The sequence below is a fragment of the Dichomitus squalens genome, assembly GCF_000275845.1.
Source record: "Dichomitus squalens LYAD-421 SS1 unplaced genomic scaffold DICSQscaffold_1, whole genome shotgun sequence".
NCBI lineage: Eukaryota > Fungi > Basidiomycota > Agaricomycetes > Polyporales > Polyporaceae > Dichomitus > Dichomitus squalens.
The window spans coordinates 878,215-891,355 of NW_006766883.1; the positions used below are offsets into that span (position 1 = coordinate 878,215).

A 13,141-nucleotide genomic window follows, 5' to 3' on the forward strand; every position below is an offset into this window, starting at 1 on the left:
GCATCATCATCTAGGCGCCCGAGCCTGGGCCGGAGCTTGCCGGGGGTGTCTCCCACCCTTACCGCGACCGTCTCAGCTGCAAAACGCCTCAACGCCTTCTCCTCTTCAACCTTGCACTCGCCTCGCTCCTTAACGTCCTCCCCTCCGTGTTACGAAACGATGCGCTACGCACACGTCCTCACTCTCCTGCTCCTGCCCTTCCTGGTCGTGGCACAGGTGCGTAACTCCGTCCAGCGATCTCACATTCCGTTCTCTTTACCTCCGCTCTTCCTCCACCTCAGACGACCTCCAACTCGACATCGGCTGCACAACAGAGCGCATCGGGAGGCACGTCAGGTAACTCCACGCAGCCTACAGCAAGCGGGAACTCCACCGCCTCCGCTACGCCTTCAGTAACAACCATTACCTCCGTCTTCACCACCGTTGTCCTCGGCACCAACCGTGTCCTCTCCACAATCACCTCCACAACTCTCACTACGAGCACAATTGCACCGCCTAACCAGAGTGGGGCATCTTCTGGAGCGTCGGGTGGCCAAAGCTCGACCTCCACTTCCACCTCGCCTCCGACCACTGCGCCCGCAAGCATCGACGGCGGTGGCAACCTTCCTAATGGTGCACCGAGCCCGGGAACAACGGGTGATGGAGGCATTTTTGGTCCTGGGGACGGCTACATCGCTGCCGCACTGATACACAACGCAAACCTGCTGCTGACTGTGCTCGTGGGCGTCGCAGCGGGCGCCGCGCTGGTGACGATGTAGGGTCTGGCGGCGCAGACCTACGTTGGGAGTGGTTTGGTGGGATTGGGGTTAGGGACACATCGCATCTTCACATTTTTGCACGGACATTCTTGTATGACCCTCATGGACATCTACCCAGTATTGTTATACGCGTAGTTGGACTACAGTATGCGTGCGGGTTTCATGCCCGTGCGCATCACGCTTTTCGTTGCTCTCTTCTCGCAAATAGCGTACGCTCTCATAGATCAGGATAATACAGCTGGTTGCGGAATTAATGCCAGCCGACTCCGAACGACGCTCGTGCACTTTCTGCATCGTAAAATGAAACAAATCCCATAAATCGCCCTGCACTATCAAACACCTAGATTACGAGGTACTCAACCCCTCTAGGTCTATAAGAGGCTGAAACATGATGAACAAGGGTGATTCACGACATTCGCAGAAGGCTCTTTGCAAGGACCTCACGGGCGCTACTTTGCGCAGGTAGGCCAGAGCAAACAGACAGGCTCTCAAGAATGGAAGAGACAGTATTTGGATGGTAATTCACCTCAAAGACAGTTTTGATGGTCCATATAGGCTATTACAGAACGTTGTGTGGCAAGGGTGCCTCGAGAAAACTGGAACTAGGTGCTACTTAAATGCTGCCTCTGCCGGCGTTGCATAGTGTTGATGATGTGTCTGCTGACGAAGTTCGTACTGGAAAGGTATCAAGAGCACCTAAACATACTTTGTTACAGATATCAGAGCGGGGAAACGACATTGAAGCCCACGAGAGTCACAATGATATACCGATGTCTGAACCTCTTCCGGCGCTTGATGCGCTGGCAAGAGCCAGGAGGCAGACTGCCTACTGCTCTGGCTAAGAACGTGTCAAATCTCCCTGTAAACCCACAAAACCTAGTCTGCATCAGCCACTACTTTTATAAGAGACGTTTCAAGGCGGTGCGCAGATGGCTGAGTGAGAAACCTCATCGCCCATAGGAAACTTCCAGTGATTTCTCTCGAAGGGCATAAGTCGGGAACCAGGAGTCCTACGCTCTCCATTCAAGTTCGTGAGGTCTCATACTCGCTTCTACAGAGATTATATGAAGTTCAAAGAGCACAGGGGAACAAAATGGCGAGTGCATGAATTTTTTGATTTTCTCGAGCTCTGTGATTTTCTCGTGGTCGAAACTGCGTCGGAGTTGGTCGGGCATAAATTTCGCAACCAGCTGTAACACTTCTATCTGTGCTTGGACTCGATTGCACCTAGGCGTGCAAAATCGCACAGTCGCATTAGCCAGTTGGCGAGTTTTGACGGTATTCCGTGAGAACCGGAGCTTGTCCTTGATCGATGTGCAGTCTTCTCAGAGTGCTGCAGGCCTCGCGCATTCGTCCTCTTTCCTCGAGCAGCCTACACCATCCCGATAGTACATTTTTGAGGACCTACATTGGCTACAGGACGATGTCGACTGGTCAGGAGCACCCCGCGAAGAAGCAGAAATTAGAGGCCAAGGTGCGTGCCGCTCTGCAGCACCCTGCTCTTCTAGACAGTGTGCCTCATCGGCGGTATTGTTGTTGCATAGGCGATTGGTACGCACAATGGTACATTCCATTGCGACGAGGCCCTCGCTGTCTTCCTCCTGAGGAAGACCAATGCATATGCGGATGCAGGTACGTATCAGGTCGTGCTGCAGCGGTATACATGCCCAACGCCTCCTCTTCAGGTCTCAAGCGATCGAGGGACCCGGCTATCCTCGATACTTGCGACATCGTCGTCGACGTCGGGGGTGTGTACGACGAGAAGATCCAGCGCTTCGACCACCACCAAAGGGGCTTCACTGAGGTTTTCGGTCATGGCTTCGACACCAAGCTCTCCTCGGCTGGTCTCGTCTATAAGTGAGTGTCTGCTAAGAGCACGGACATATACAGGTAGTGAACTATGCCTGCGACAGACACTTTGGCAAGGAGATCATTGCCAACACGCTGCAGCTCCCGCTGCAAGACCCGAAGATCGAGACGCTCTGGCTCAAGCTTTACAGAGAGTACATCGAGGCGATCGACGCTATCGACAATGGCATCAACCAGTACCCCACGGAGCTCAAGCCCAAGTACCGCATCAGGACCGACATCTCTGCCCGTGTCGGATACTTGAATCCTGCTTGGAACCAGTCCACCGATTCCGCAACGGTCGACGTGAGTGGTTTCCACCTGGCTGCTTTGTTAGCCGTTGAAGCGCAAATTTTAACGTTTGCCCGCAGGCCAAATTCTTGCAGGCCTCGGCGTTGGTGGGCAACGAGTTCCTGGACAGGCTCGGCTATTACGCCGACGCCTGGCTCCCCGCGCGCGACCTCGTAGTCGCCGCTCTGGAGAAGCGCAAGCAGGTGGAACAGAACGGCCGTATCATCCTCTTCGAGCAGTTCGCTCCGTGGAAGGTGAGCATGCACCGATCCCTATTTATTGTGCTTCTTACGATAGCGATGTAGGAACACCTTTTCGAACTCGAGGAAGCTCTTCAAATTCCCGACGCCGAGAAGCCCATATACGTCCTTTACCCAGATGAAACTGGAGGAAACTGGCGCATTCAGGCCGTCCCAGTTGCACCCGAGAGCTTCGAAAGCCGCAAGGCACTTCCCGAGCAGTGGCGCGGTGTCCGCGATGACGATTTGTCCAAGCTCTCCGGGGTCGAGGGCTGCATCTTCGTCCACGCTAGCGGTTTCATTGGCGGTAAGTGTCTCGGCTGTGCTTTCTAAAAACGGGTAACCGACATATTTTGTCAGGCAACAAAACCAAGGAAGGCGTTCTCCGTTTGGCAAACCTCGCTCTCGACATGTGAGACGCTCTGTGATCTGAGGCGCAAGGAGAAGGGGGTTGCGATACAATGGAGGCTTCTGACGTGCAATCGACCTCCAGTAGGTCGATCTCAGCGCCATGCTGAGTACAACTGTCTTGTGACAGTTGCCATCGTACTTGGACGGTACGCACGCAGCCATGCGCTGCGGAACCAGCCAAAGGCTGGCCGAGGGGAGGGCGCTCTCGATGGCCTCCGGGCCGATCTGTACCGAGGGTGGCACCGATGTGGCTGAAGCGAGACTCTCGCCCAGACCACTCCTCCCTCTTGGTTCCTGTCTGTCGTCTCGAACTTCTTGTACTCGTACTGTCTGCTATGACATCGTCATCTTCTACTAAACCGAGGGTGTTGTTAACTGCAAGTGCATCTGTCTAACCGTTTGTGCGCTCGATCCCGATTGACTGAAGGCGTACTGAAGAACGACGACGGTCCTCCCGGTCATGAGTCGCCCTACATCTACGGCTTGTACCGTCACCTCACACAAGATCTAGGTAGTGTCTTGAGCAAAGGAAGAGAGACTTTGGTGGCTCATGGTGTGCGTCCAGGGTGGGATGTGAAGGTCGTAATCCCCAGCTCGCAGAAATCATGGATCGGTACGTCTTCAACTTCCTCTATTCGGAATCATATGCGACGTTGCACATGCTGCAGGAAAGGCATATCATATCAAAGATATCATTACCGGTCGCTACTACTACCCAAGAGATCCCGGTACGCATTCTGAGGAGGCTTGTTCAAGGAGACGTTTCATTGGCTGTGGCAGATGGCGAGGGGGAGATATCCGAGACTTCTCGTCCTCTGAAGGACGGCGAAGTTGGAGAATGGGTCCTCTTAGATGGTGTATGCGGGCTTCTCTCTCGTCCTCGTATGCACAAGCAGTGTGCTGATACCACCTGCCTTCTACCAGACACCTGCGACCTGTGCTAACATAGGCCTCCACAACCTCTACCATGGCGACATCGACCTTCTGGTTAGCATACTCCCCAACGCATTGTCATCGAAAATCATTGACACTATCTGCAGATCTCCGGACCTAATCTCGGTCGCAACAGCTCCGGTATGACACTAGCCTACGCAGCTCACTCACCGAGCATCGCTAAAGAATCGTATGGCGCTATTCCCAGCTGCATTTGCGCTCTCCTCCGGAACTATAGGCGCAGCGTTATCTTCTGCGTTATCCAAAATCCGCTCCATCGCTATCTCCTACGGAACGGTTCACCATCCCACCCCACTGAATTACTATGATCCGGCCCATCGCCTAGGGGCCCGTATCATCAAACACTTGTGGGACAACTGGGACCAGGACCAGGGCGGGCTGCGGCAGGGCGAGGTTGACCTCTACAACATCAACATTCCCATGATCGAGGGCCTCCTCGGCGACCCAGGCCTCCCCATCTGCTGGACGCGCATCTGGCGCAACTCGTATGGTCGCCTGTTCAAGGCTCACAAAGAGCGCGACCCTGCGGCGAAGAAGACCATCTCTGCGGCAGGGCCCGACTCCCCTGACGAAGATCCGAAGGGCACTCGCACGGGTATCGTAGACCAACAGACAACCCCGAAGGACGTCGGTGGATTGGTGTTCAAGTTTGCTCCTGACATGACAGACCTCATCAGCCCTTCTAGCGTACCTGTCGGCACAGACGGATGGGCCATTCGGAAGGGATGGGTCAGCGTTACGCCTATGCGTGCCACATTTGCCGAACCGATTGATTGGAATGTAGAGTCGGAGGAGGAAATCGAGAAGACGAAGGTATGGAAAATGAAGCTGTAGAATATACTATATTGCTAGCAACATATGCGTCAAAATCTTGGGAGTCGACCTGTGCCAAACACCGATCGAGCGTCTTAGGCTGTGTCCTGGTAAAACAAAGTGTTGTACAGCATCTATTCGTTCAGTGTCCGTGAGAGTACATCTCGACATTAAGAGTCGTCAGAAATCGTGAGCTGAACCGTACTGCGGCATCTATGAACGCGCACACGGTGATTACGTAGTCCTCTGAGTTCGTCGAGAGGTAGAGTCACGGAGCTTGAGTGTCATGGGGCACACGCGCAGCATCCGCCCTCCACAATCTACAGAACCACGAGGGCGAGCATGGGAAGCGCAATTCCCAGCCAGATCACCTGGTGAAGAGCAGGTACGGACGTCTCCCTCTGTCCGCCACTGACGAGGCCCGTAAGGGTTTGTTTCCGATACACCTTCAGGGTATTGATGCTCCAGGACGCGTTCTATGAAACGCGGATGTATCGATCAGCCTCGGAACACAAGTATGACGTGAGCGAACAGCAACATACGACGAAGTTGCTCGGATCCATCAGGCGATCCGTACACGTCCCGGGACAGCCAGAGGTGGCGTATGAGTTGCCTGCCCAATCGCCTGCAGGAGAGATAACCGGTAAATGAAATCAGCAAGGCCCGCCCGAACCTTTTGAGTTTGCCCGTTTGCCTCACCGCAGAAAGTGATGTCTGCAGAGCCACGTTCGCGATCAGCCGAGGACACGAAAATGAATGGGCGCGAAGAAGCACTACGCACCGAATACAATCGAGTGGTTCACGAAGTTCGCGATGGGGTCACACCCGCTCGGATCCAGCATCGCGACAGGCTCTCCCCAGTTTGAAGGATCAGGATTGCCGGAGAGGACGTCGGCTGGGACGGCCACGCGATAGAACGACCCTGCACGAGGGTGAGCATTTGATGGCGTCACAGCGGGGCGTGTAGACGTACAGACGGCGATGCCCTGGTCATCCCACTTCATGGCAAACACGCCTCCGCCTTGGGCGTCGAAGACTGGGCCATAGGACGCCCGACTCCATTCGGTGACACCGCATCCGGCGTTGTTGTTGAGCGTCCCGTCGCAAAGCGTATTGGGCTGCCCGTTTGTGGTCTGTGGAATCCTATCAGCATCAGAGCATATATCGCGCCCACAAGGACATACAACCACGGTGCCGGTGAACGTCGCATTCGTGTTCAGCGTGCAATCTGTAGGTATGCAAAATCAGCGATGTGAGAGCGACACATTGCTGAAATGAGTGGACTTACTGGGGCCAGTATGCCATGTCACCTGGTTGTGTGCGTTATCGTGCACGCCCTCAATGATATCAATCTCGCCAGTCTGTGGGCTTTGACGTCAGAAACCGTTGAACAGTAGACAATACTATATTACTGACGTAGGGCCATTGACCACCGCCCAGTGTCCACCAGGCAGGCCATACACCTGTTCGCCGCTTAGCAATTAGCCTGATACAAAGAAACTGTCCTCCGACGTACCGCAACCCCAAGGGGCGTGATTCAGGTCCAGGATGAACAGACCTGCCAGTACGTCAAAGATCGTACTCGTTGACAGCTTGGATAGTGGCTCACCCGTGTTGTATTGTTTCTGGCTAGAGATACGCACGCTGGTAAAGTACAGGACGTGAACTACCGTATGGGCAGAAGATGTACGTCCCAGACTGACCTATTACGGTAAACTCCTGAAGCAAGCGTGGTGGTGTCGTCTCCTTTCATGATAACTTTGCCATCGTCCGTGATGAACGTGAGATTATTCGCAAGGGCCGTCTCCCGGTCAGTATAGCTGGGAGTGAGGCGAGCGCGAGGGAGGGTAATAGGTGAGGCGAGAGTGTATGACAGCAACATAACGGGCACTCACTTCACCATGCCACTACAAAGAACATCCCGAGTCAGAACGCTTCACGAATGTTCAATTGGGGAGGAGACGTACTGTGTAGGATCACTGCCCGTGAAGAAATCGAACGTACTGCAATACGTTCCCGATCAGTCGACGCCACCGAGGCGGCTTTGTAGCGGACGGACGCACTCAAAAAAGGTCTTCCCCTCATACGTGTCCTGGATCGTCCAAATGAAACTCGACCCGTTGGTGTCTGTCTGCAAGTTGTTTGCCCGGCTGTCCAAGGAGACACCATTGGTTAGACCGACATGCTGCAAGAGCAAGAGCAGGCCAGTCTGGGCAAAGGACTGCCCCGAAACCGAACGAGACGAGCCGGAAGCAAATCCGATAGCGGAGAGCAATGACAGAAGCGTCAAAGGAAGGACAGAAAGCATTACAATCTAAGCAAGAGCGGAGTACTGGTTGGGAAACCCTAGCAGGTGCCGGCAGGACTGCTTATATAGCCGAGACGAGAGAAGCTCGTAGATCCGGAACACCAGTTAATGAAGATGTTCCACGGCGCCAGGGACCTGACATGCGCCGCAAGACAGCGTACCCCTTCAAGAACAGCGAGGTAGGTGTACTGACGATCGTCCAAGAAAGCAAGCCGATGGTTGCCTATACGTCGAGCTCGACGGAGGGTTTTGATCAGAGTCGCCCTTCGCGCTTGAGGATCGTCCGACTCTGCTCCGATTACCCAAGAGCCTGCAATTTGACATGGCCGTTTTTCGTGGCCCTTCGCGACACTCCCAGAGCTGCGGGATGGCCGGCTCCACCCAATGACTGTGAACGTGTCTGGCTCGTGGTGCTCAGGCTTTCTCAAACAGGCACGTTGCCTGATCGTCCAGCAGGATACGCCGCGGCACGACTTATACTTAGACGTCGTTTGACGCAGAGGTTCCGATGACTGAAGCACGCTACAATGACCAGCATCACCTGATCAAGGAAAGACAGTACAGGAGGCGACGACCTCTTTTGGGCAAGCCGCACGGAGACATACATCCATAACGAGCATGAGAGGACATGAGTGCACAGTGTGATATAGCGGGAAGGAGACGGAGTGTATGACAAAACAAGTACAACGACAGATCACCGGTAGCGACGGAGGCTGAGGGTGTTGTGCTTCTTCCAAGTCGACCAGCCCGGAGTGTGATTGTAGCGGTGACCCTTGCCAAGACCGCGGTTCTGCATAACGAATGTGTATTCAGTAGCCATTCCGGCCGATTACCCATACTGATACGGACCTGCTTGCCAATGGAGGTGAGACCACGAGCCTCGCGGTGCTTGTGGACAGGCTTGGTGATCCAGTTGATTCTGGGGTCGCGGCGGATCTGCAACATTGTGAGTACAAAACATGGAAAATGAGAATCCAACGTGTACTGACAGCCTTGTGGTTGGGGTCGACGAGGATGACCTCGTAGTACTTGTAAACGCCGTCCTGGTTGATCCAGTAGGAGTTGAGGACACGGAGGTTACCGCACCTCCTGCCAACACGCTCCTCGGCGACACTCCTCAAGCCGCGCTGAGGCTTGATCTGGTTGACACCCTGACGAACGGGCTTGCCGTAGGTGGCACCTATACAAGGCTTCAGCGACCAGCTCCCTTCTCCGCACAGAGATTTTGCGCACCCTTGGGAACGTGCTTCTTGCGGTTACCGCGACGGACGCGGACACGGTAGATGACATAGCCCTGCTTAGCCTTGTACCCGAGGCGGCGAGCCTTGTCAGGGCGGGAGGGGCGCGAAGCGCGGTGGATGACGTTCAGCTGGCGGTACTCCCAGCACCTAGCATCTTCGTCAGGATGACGGTCGTTCGACTATCCAACGCAATCGCAACGCACCGGACACGGAGAAGGAATCGGAGGACATCCGACTGCTTCTTTTTGTACAGCTCGCCGATGTACTTGTAGGCTCCCATCTTGCGGGCTGAGGACGAAAAGTCAGTCTCAATATCAGACGGGCCACATCCAGAGGCCCAGTCGCCCATCCACCCTCTTCTCGCCATTCATTCGTTCCCGGTATCGAGTAGCAGCATCTAGGACAACTCCTATGCAATCTGGTGTAGATTTCAGTGCTCACCTCTTGAGTCTTGAGGATAGTCGGGGGGTCGTCGAGCTGCTTTGGGTACTGGCAGGCCAACGGCTCCTGCGTGGATGATCGGAGAACGCCGAAATGACCACGTGCAATTCCACAAGCGACCGGCGCTACAGTCTCGACGCGCCTTCAGTACCGCCGACCTCGTCCACTGGCGCGCGCAACCCGCACAGAAGATGTCGGGCGAACCGCGCGAGGCCATCGGAGAGCATCCATGCGCTACTTACCCCAAGATGGAAAGCTACGATGCCATCAGAATATGTAGTGCTGTCCCTCAAATGTGCTCTCTCTGGTGATACGCGCAAGCTGACTAGCTGTGAATGCGGGAAGTGCAAGATGATGGGATGTTGCTCCAAGGAGCTCGGTTGTCGTTACTTTGCTAGAGGCCAAGGATTCTCTGTTGACCTATACAAATGTCAGAATGCAGCTGGTAAGCGTCGCCTTCGATTGCCACGCCCTCCCTCTGTTCAGCGCGGCCTGTCACAAGGAAAGCGCACAAAGCCATTCGCAAGCAGCACTCATGACCTTCTATACTGCTTCTCAACCCTGCGTCCATCAAAGTGGCCAGGAGACTGCTTCAGGATATCGACCTGATGAGCAACGTCGTGCCCTCTTCGTTGTGTGCATATAGCGAGCTGTATCAATCCTGTTCTGCACTGTCGACTATACATGTGCATTAATCTATCTGTGAGAAGACTACAAATACAGTGGTAGTCCTAACCGAGTGTCCGTCAATAGGCATCACAAGCAACTTGCCCTAGCCTCCCCGATCCTCCTTAGATCGTAATCGATACCATGCCGTACCCATGAACAGCACCCATGCAGACGCAATGAGCATCCCTGACATGATCGCGAAGACCTCTCCTCTCCCGACTTCGCCCCTAGTCCTTCTCGTTCTCCTGGCCTTCACCGGCCGGTCATCCGTACTCCCCAACACGGCCGCATCGTTGAAATATCGACTGCCGCGCGGTGTTGACGTATGCGCACCGCCTCCTAGTAGAGGGATGTTTTGCTCTGAAGATGACGGTGAAGCACGGGGTAGACGAGAGAAGCTACTTCCTCTTCTCATATGCGCTGGTGAGTCAGCGGAACGTTCTGTCTGCCAATCGTCTCCGCCCTCTGTCCTTGCGGGCTTCACCGCGCTATCTTCTCCCTCGCTATCGTCTGGGCTCCCGGGCAGATTGATGGTGCTCGCGCGACGGACGACCCTCTCCTTCTGTTTGTGGTCTAGGTAAGCGAGACCGACGATGGCGAAGACCTCCAGAACGTTGAAGAGCACGAAGGTGTTGAGCAGATACTGCACGTCCTCGTCATCTTGATCAGGCAGCACCCTCTCCGTCGGAGGCTTCTTGATGTCCAGAGTCAGGCCTGCAAGAGTCTGGAAAATCGTCGCCCCAGTCTGCTCCAACTTCACAGCATATTACAAGTCGTTCCGGATAGTCAGGATACTGAAAGACTTACCGCTTTGTGCGCGCCCAATGTCGTTGACACGTATTTTGATGGGACAATACGCGGGACCATGACCACCAATAACACTGTTTGACCCATGAGTACATAGCTGCTAGGGCCTTACCAACAATGACAAGCTTACGTGGAGAAAACCCATTTCCGAAGGCGAATGAAGCAATAGCAGGGATAGGCGTCTTCGTCCAGGACGGGGGTAAGGCGAGCCAGACGTAGCAGCCTAGCGTTAACAGTCCCGACAGCAAGAACAACTGGATGACGAAGTTGCGTTTCTTCACCCGGTCCACGACGAGCCCGGTCTGCAGGCAAAATAATCAACCACCGCAAGGTTCGAGTATGTTTGGGATGTCCAAATCCGGATACTGACAATGGGGTAGAGCAGGACGCTGCCAGACAAAAGGTACGACGCTTTCATGCTTGCATCGGCTTCAGGGAGCTCAAATCTACGCTGTAGGATGTTTCTGAGGGGTGTTAGTCGAGAACTACTGTGAACCGTGCGGGACAAACTCACGCCGCAAGATGGTGGAACGGTGCCCAAACTGTCCCACACAAAACGTTAAGGCCGATATATCTAGTTGTTATGCTGAGCCTCTCCCTCCTGCAGCAAGCCACGAATGCTACTCACGCCCAGAAGACATCACCGAGCTTGGTGATGTCCCTCAGGTAGACCATCCGCTTCTTCGCGACCTCCTTCAACGCTTCGGCCTCCGAAGAGATGCCCGACGCAGCGGCCGCTCTCGACCGAGCCTCAGCATTCAGCTCCGACGCCTCGAGCTCCGTGCCCGACTCCCGGACCAACCAGCTGGAAGCGAAGAGATATACCAGGTTGATAGTGAACGAGAACGCGGTCAGGGCTGCCGACGCCACGAATGGCGCGCTGGGCCCGAAGCGTTGCGAGAGGGGATACGATGTAAGCGCAGAGATGAAAGAGGCACCTTTGCCTGCGACGAGACCGAGGGCAAGCGATACACCGAGACCATGCGACTTGAAGAAGCGTACGATGATAGTCTCTTGGACGACGGCCAATGGGCTGACACCAAGGCCGAAGATGAACATTCCGAGGGCCATCACACGGACACTGTCCGAGAGATGTCCGACCAGGAGGGTTGCTTGACCTTGTGTAGTAGTCGTATAAGCGTCGTCCCTTCGTCCTTGTCAAATATACACACCTAGGAAGATAACTCCAGTAGCCATTATACTCGTGAATGTCGTCCCGAGGCGGCTAGCGAGAAGCCCGCCTACGAGTGGTGTCCAGGTGCTGTTCAGGGAGAACGCGGAGATGAGGAGGGAGAACTCGGTGTTGTTCGTTCCCATTTCTCGAGAGAGACGGGATTTGAGAGGGCCAAGGATATACGTTGCACTGCGCACGATGAGAACGTGTATATACAGTAGGCAAGAGCATGCGTACTAATGACTCCCGACACTGAGTGAACATGCACACAAGAGTGCCAATGACCGGATGAAGTATGCTCGCGAGGGTGTGGGAGGATTACGACCCTCGTGCAGCAATACGACATCGCCGCTCTCATCCACAATGTCCTCTATCGTACCGTCCGCTTGCTCGTCCTCCGGGTCTGTGTCGCGGAGAAGGGGCGTATGTAAGGGAAGTTCAGGAGCGGACATGAGAAGACGAGGAGCACTACTGTGGGGGCCGCACTGCGGATGTATGGCTCTACACTCGCCCACACCGCGTGAAGCGCCAGATTACAGAGGTTGGGGAACACGGAGAGGATGAGCACATTACCGCCACATTCCCAGCGTGTTCCCACCACATTCCGCAGGTTTAGAGGATGTCATGGTATTAACTGCCTTCCCCTCACATTCCGACCATGTTCCCCACATATTACTTAGACATTCCGCACCCTGCGTAACATGGGATCAAATGGGATATACAATTTTGTATCTTATTATTCATATCCATTTTTGGTGCCCAGCTTGGCGCTTAGTATTCGTCCCGATATTGGCAGCCAGATTGAATTAGATCGAAATGAATATATATTCAAATGGCGACTCTCCTACGCTACATCCGGACTTCTCTATATATCATACAGACCGGCCCAATCAACCCTAACCCAATCACATCATACCCGTAGCCGCCGATACTGGCTTACAATTGGACATCAGACACAGCTGAGATGGCACGCGCAATACATGCATATATGCACTCACCATGTCGATATTTCAGTTCTGCTTAGAAAGGATTAGCAGTACACTGTAGCGTTGAAACTGGGTACTCACAGTCTTAATCAAGGACAATCGATAAACGCGGGACAACCTACTAGATGCGGCAGCCATCAGACTTTGGGACTTCACACGCAACACTAGAGACGTACTATTGCCCTGATCAGCAGATGTATT

General features: G+C 54.3%; 6 protein-coding genes across 6 annotated transcripts; 3 read left to right on the forward strand and 3 right to left on the reverse strand.

Moving 5' to 3' along the window:
* The first annotated feature begins 118 nt into the window (after positions 1 to 118).
* DICSQDRAFT_151126 (uncharacterized protein) lies at positions 119 to 1,083 on the forward strand. The gene is made up of 2 exons (XM_007360127.1): positions 119 to 216; positions 282 to 1,083. The coding sequence occupies exons 1-2, from the start codon at positions 160 to 162 to the stop codon at positions 756 to 758; spliced, it is 534 nt and encodes a 177-aa protein (XP_007360189.1). The 5' UTR covers positions 119 to 159; the 3' UTR covers positions 759 to 1,083.
* Positions 1,084 to 2,181: 1,098 nt separating this feature from the next.
* Positions 2,182 to 3,552, forward strand: DICSQDRAFT_47723 (GAMM1 protein; the record flags this gene model as incomplete). Its single annotated transcript, XM_007359856.1, has 7 exons — positions 2,182 to 2,232; positions 2,303 to 2,390; positions 2,444 to 2,615; positions 2,672 to 2,912; positions 2,978 to 3,151; positions 3,203 to 3,443; positions 3,497 to 3,552. 7 exons carry the CDS (start codon positions 2,182 to 2,184, stop codon positions 3,550 to 3,552), a joined length of 1,023 nt encoding a protein of 340 aa, XP_007359918.1.
* A 421-nt stretch (positions 3,553 to 3,973) lies between these two features.
* DICSQDRAFT_45990 (sure-like protein) lies at positions 3,974 to 5,335 on the forward strand (the record flags this gene model as incomplete). The annotated part of the gene is made up of 7 exons (XM_007359748.1): positions 3,974 to 4,061; positions 4,113 to 4,160; positions 4,216 to 4,275; positions 4,304 to 4,404; positions 4,472 to 4,534; positions 4,588 to 4,621; positions 4,689 to 5,335. Coding segments are annotated over 7 exons (1,041 nt in total), but the record flags the coding sequence as incomplete, so codon positions are not given.
* Positions 5,336 to 5,634: 299 nt separating this feature from the next.
* On the reverse strand, positions 5,635 to 7,622 carry DICSQDRAFT_164520 (glycoside hydrolase family 16 protein; the record flags this gene model as incomplete). Its single annotated transcript, XM_007360128.1, has 14 exons — positions 5,635 to 5,790; positions 5,857 to 5,939; positions 6,014 to 6,028; positions 6,096 to 6,236; positions 6,288 to 6,447; positions 6,499 to 6,542; positions 6,603 to 6,675; positions 6,731 to 6,777; positions 6,831 to 6,872; positions 6,924 to 6,958; positions 7,018 to 7,134; positions 7,210 to 7,221; positions 7,282 to 7,317; positions 7,378 to 7,622. 14 exons carry the CDS (start codon positions 7,620 to 7,622, stop codon positions 5,635 to 5,637), a joined length of 1,206 nt encoding a protein of 401 aa, XP_007360190.1.
* A 694-nt stretch (positions 7,623 to 8,316) lies between these two features.
* On the reverse strand, positions 8,317 to 9,143 carry DICSQDRAFT_47643 (60S ribosomal protein L15; the record flags this gene model as incomplete). The annotated part of the gene is made up of 5 exons (XM_007359849.1): positions 8,317 to 8,412; positions 8,472 to 8,558; positions 8,612 to 8,802; positions 8,856 to 9,010; positions 9,067 to 9,143. The coding sequence occupies 5 exons, from the start codon at positions 9,141 to 9,143 to the stop codon at positions 8,317 to 8,319; spliced, it is 606 nt and encodes a 201-aa protein (XP_007359911.1).
* Positions 9,144 to 9,953: 810 nt separating this feature from the next.
* Positions 9,954 to 12,510, reverse strand: DICSQDRAFT_95329 (MFS general substrate transporter). The gene is made up of 8 exons (XM_007360129.1): positions 12,192 to 12,510; positions 11,953 to 12,143; positions 11,409 to 11,898; positions 11,295 to 11,354; positions 11,151 to 11,244; positions 10,911 to 11,082; positions 10,781 to 10,854; positions 9,954 to 10,727 (listed from the first exon to the last, which is right to left on the reverse strand). Exons 1-8 carry the CDS (start codon positions 12,404 to 12,406, stop codon positions 10,077 to 10,079), a joined length of 1,947 nt encoding a protein of 648 aa, XP_007360191.1. The 5' UTR covers positions 12,407 to 12,510; the 3' UTR covers positions 9,954 to 10,076.
* Between the last annotated feature and the right edge of the window lie 631 nt (positions 12,511 to 13,141).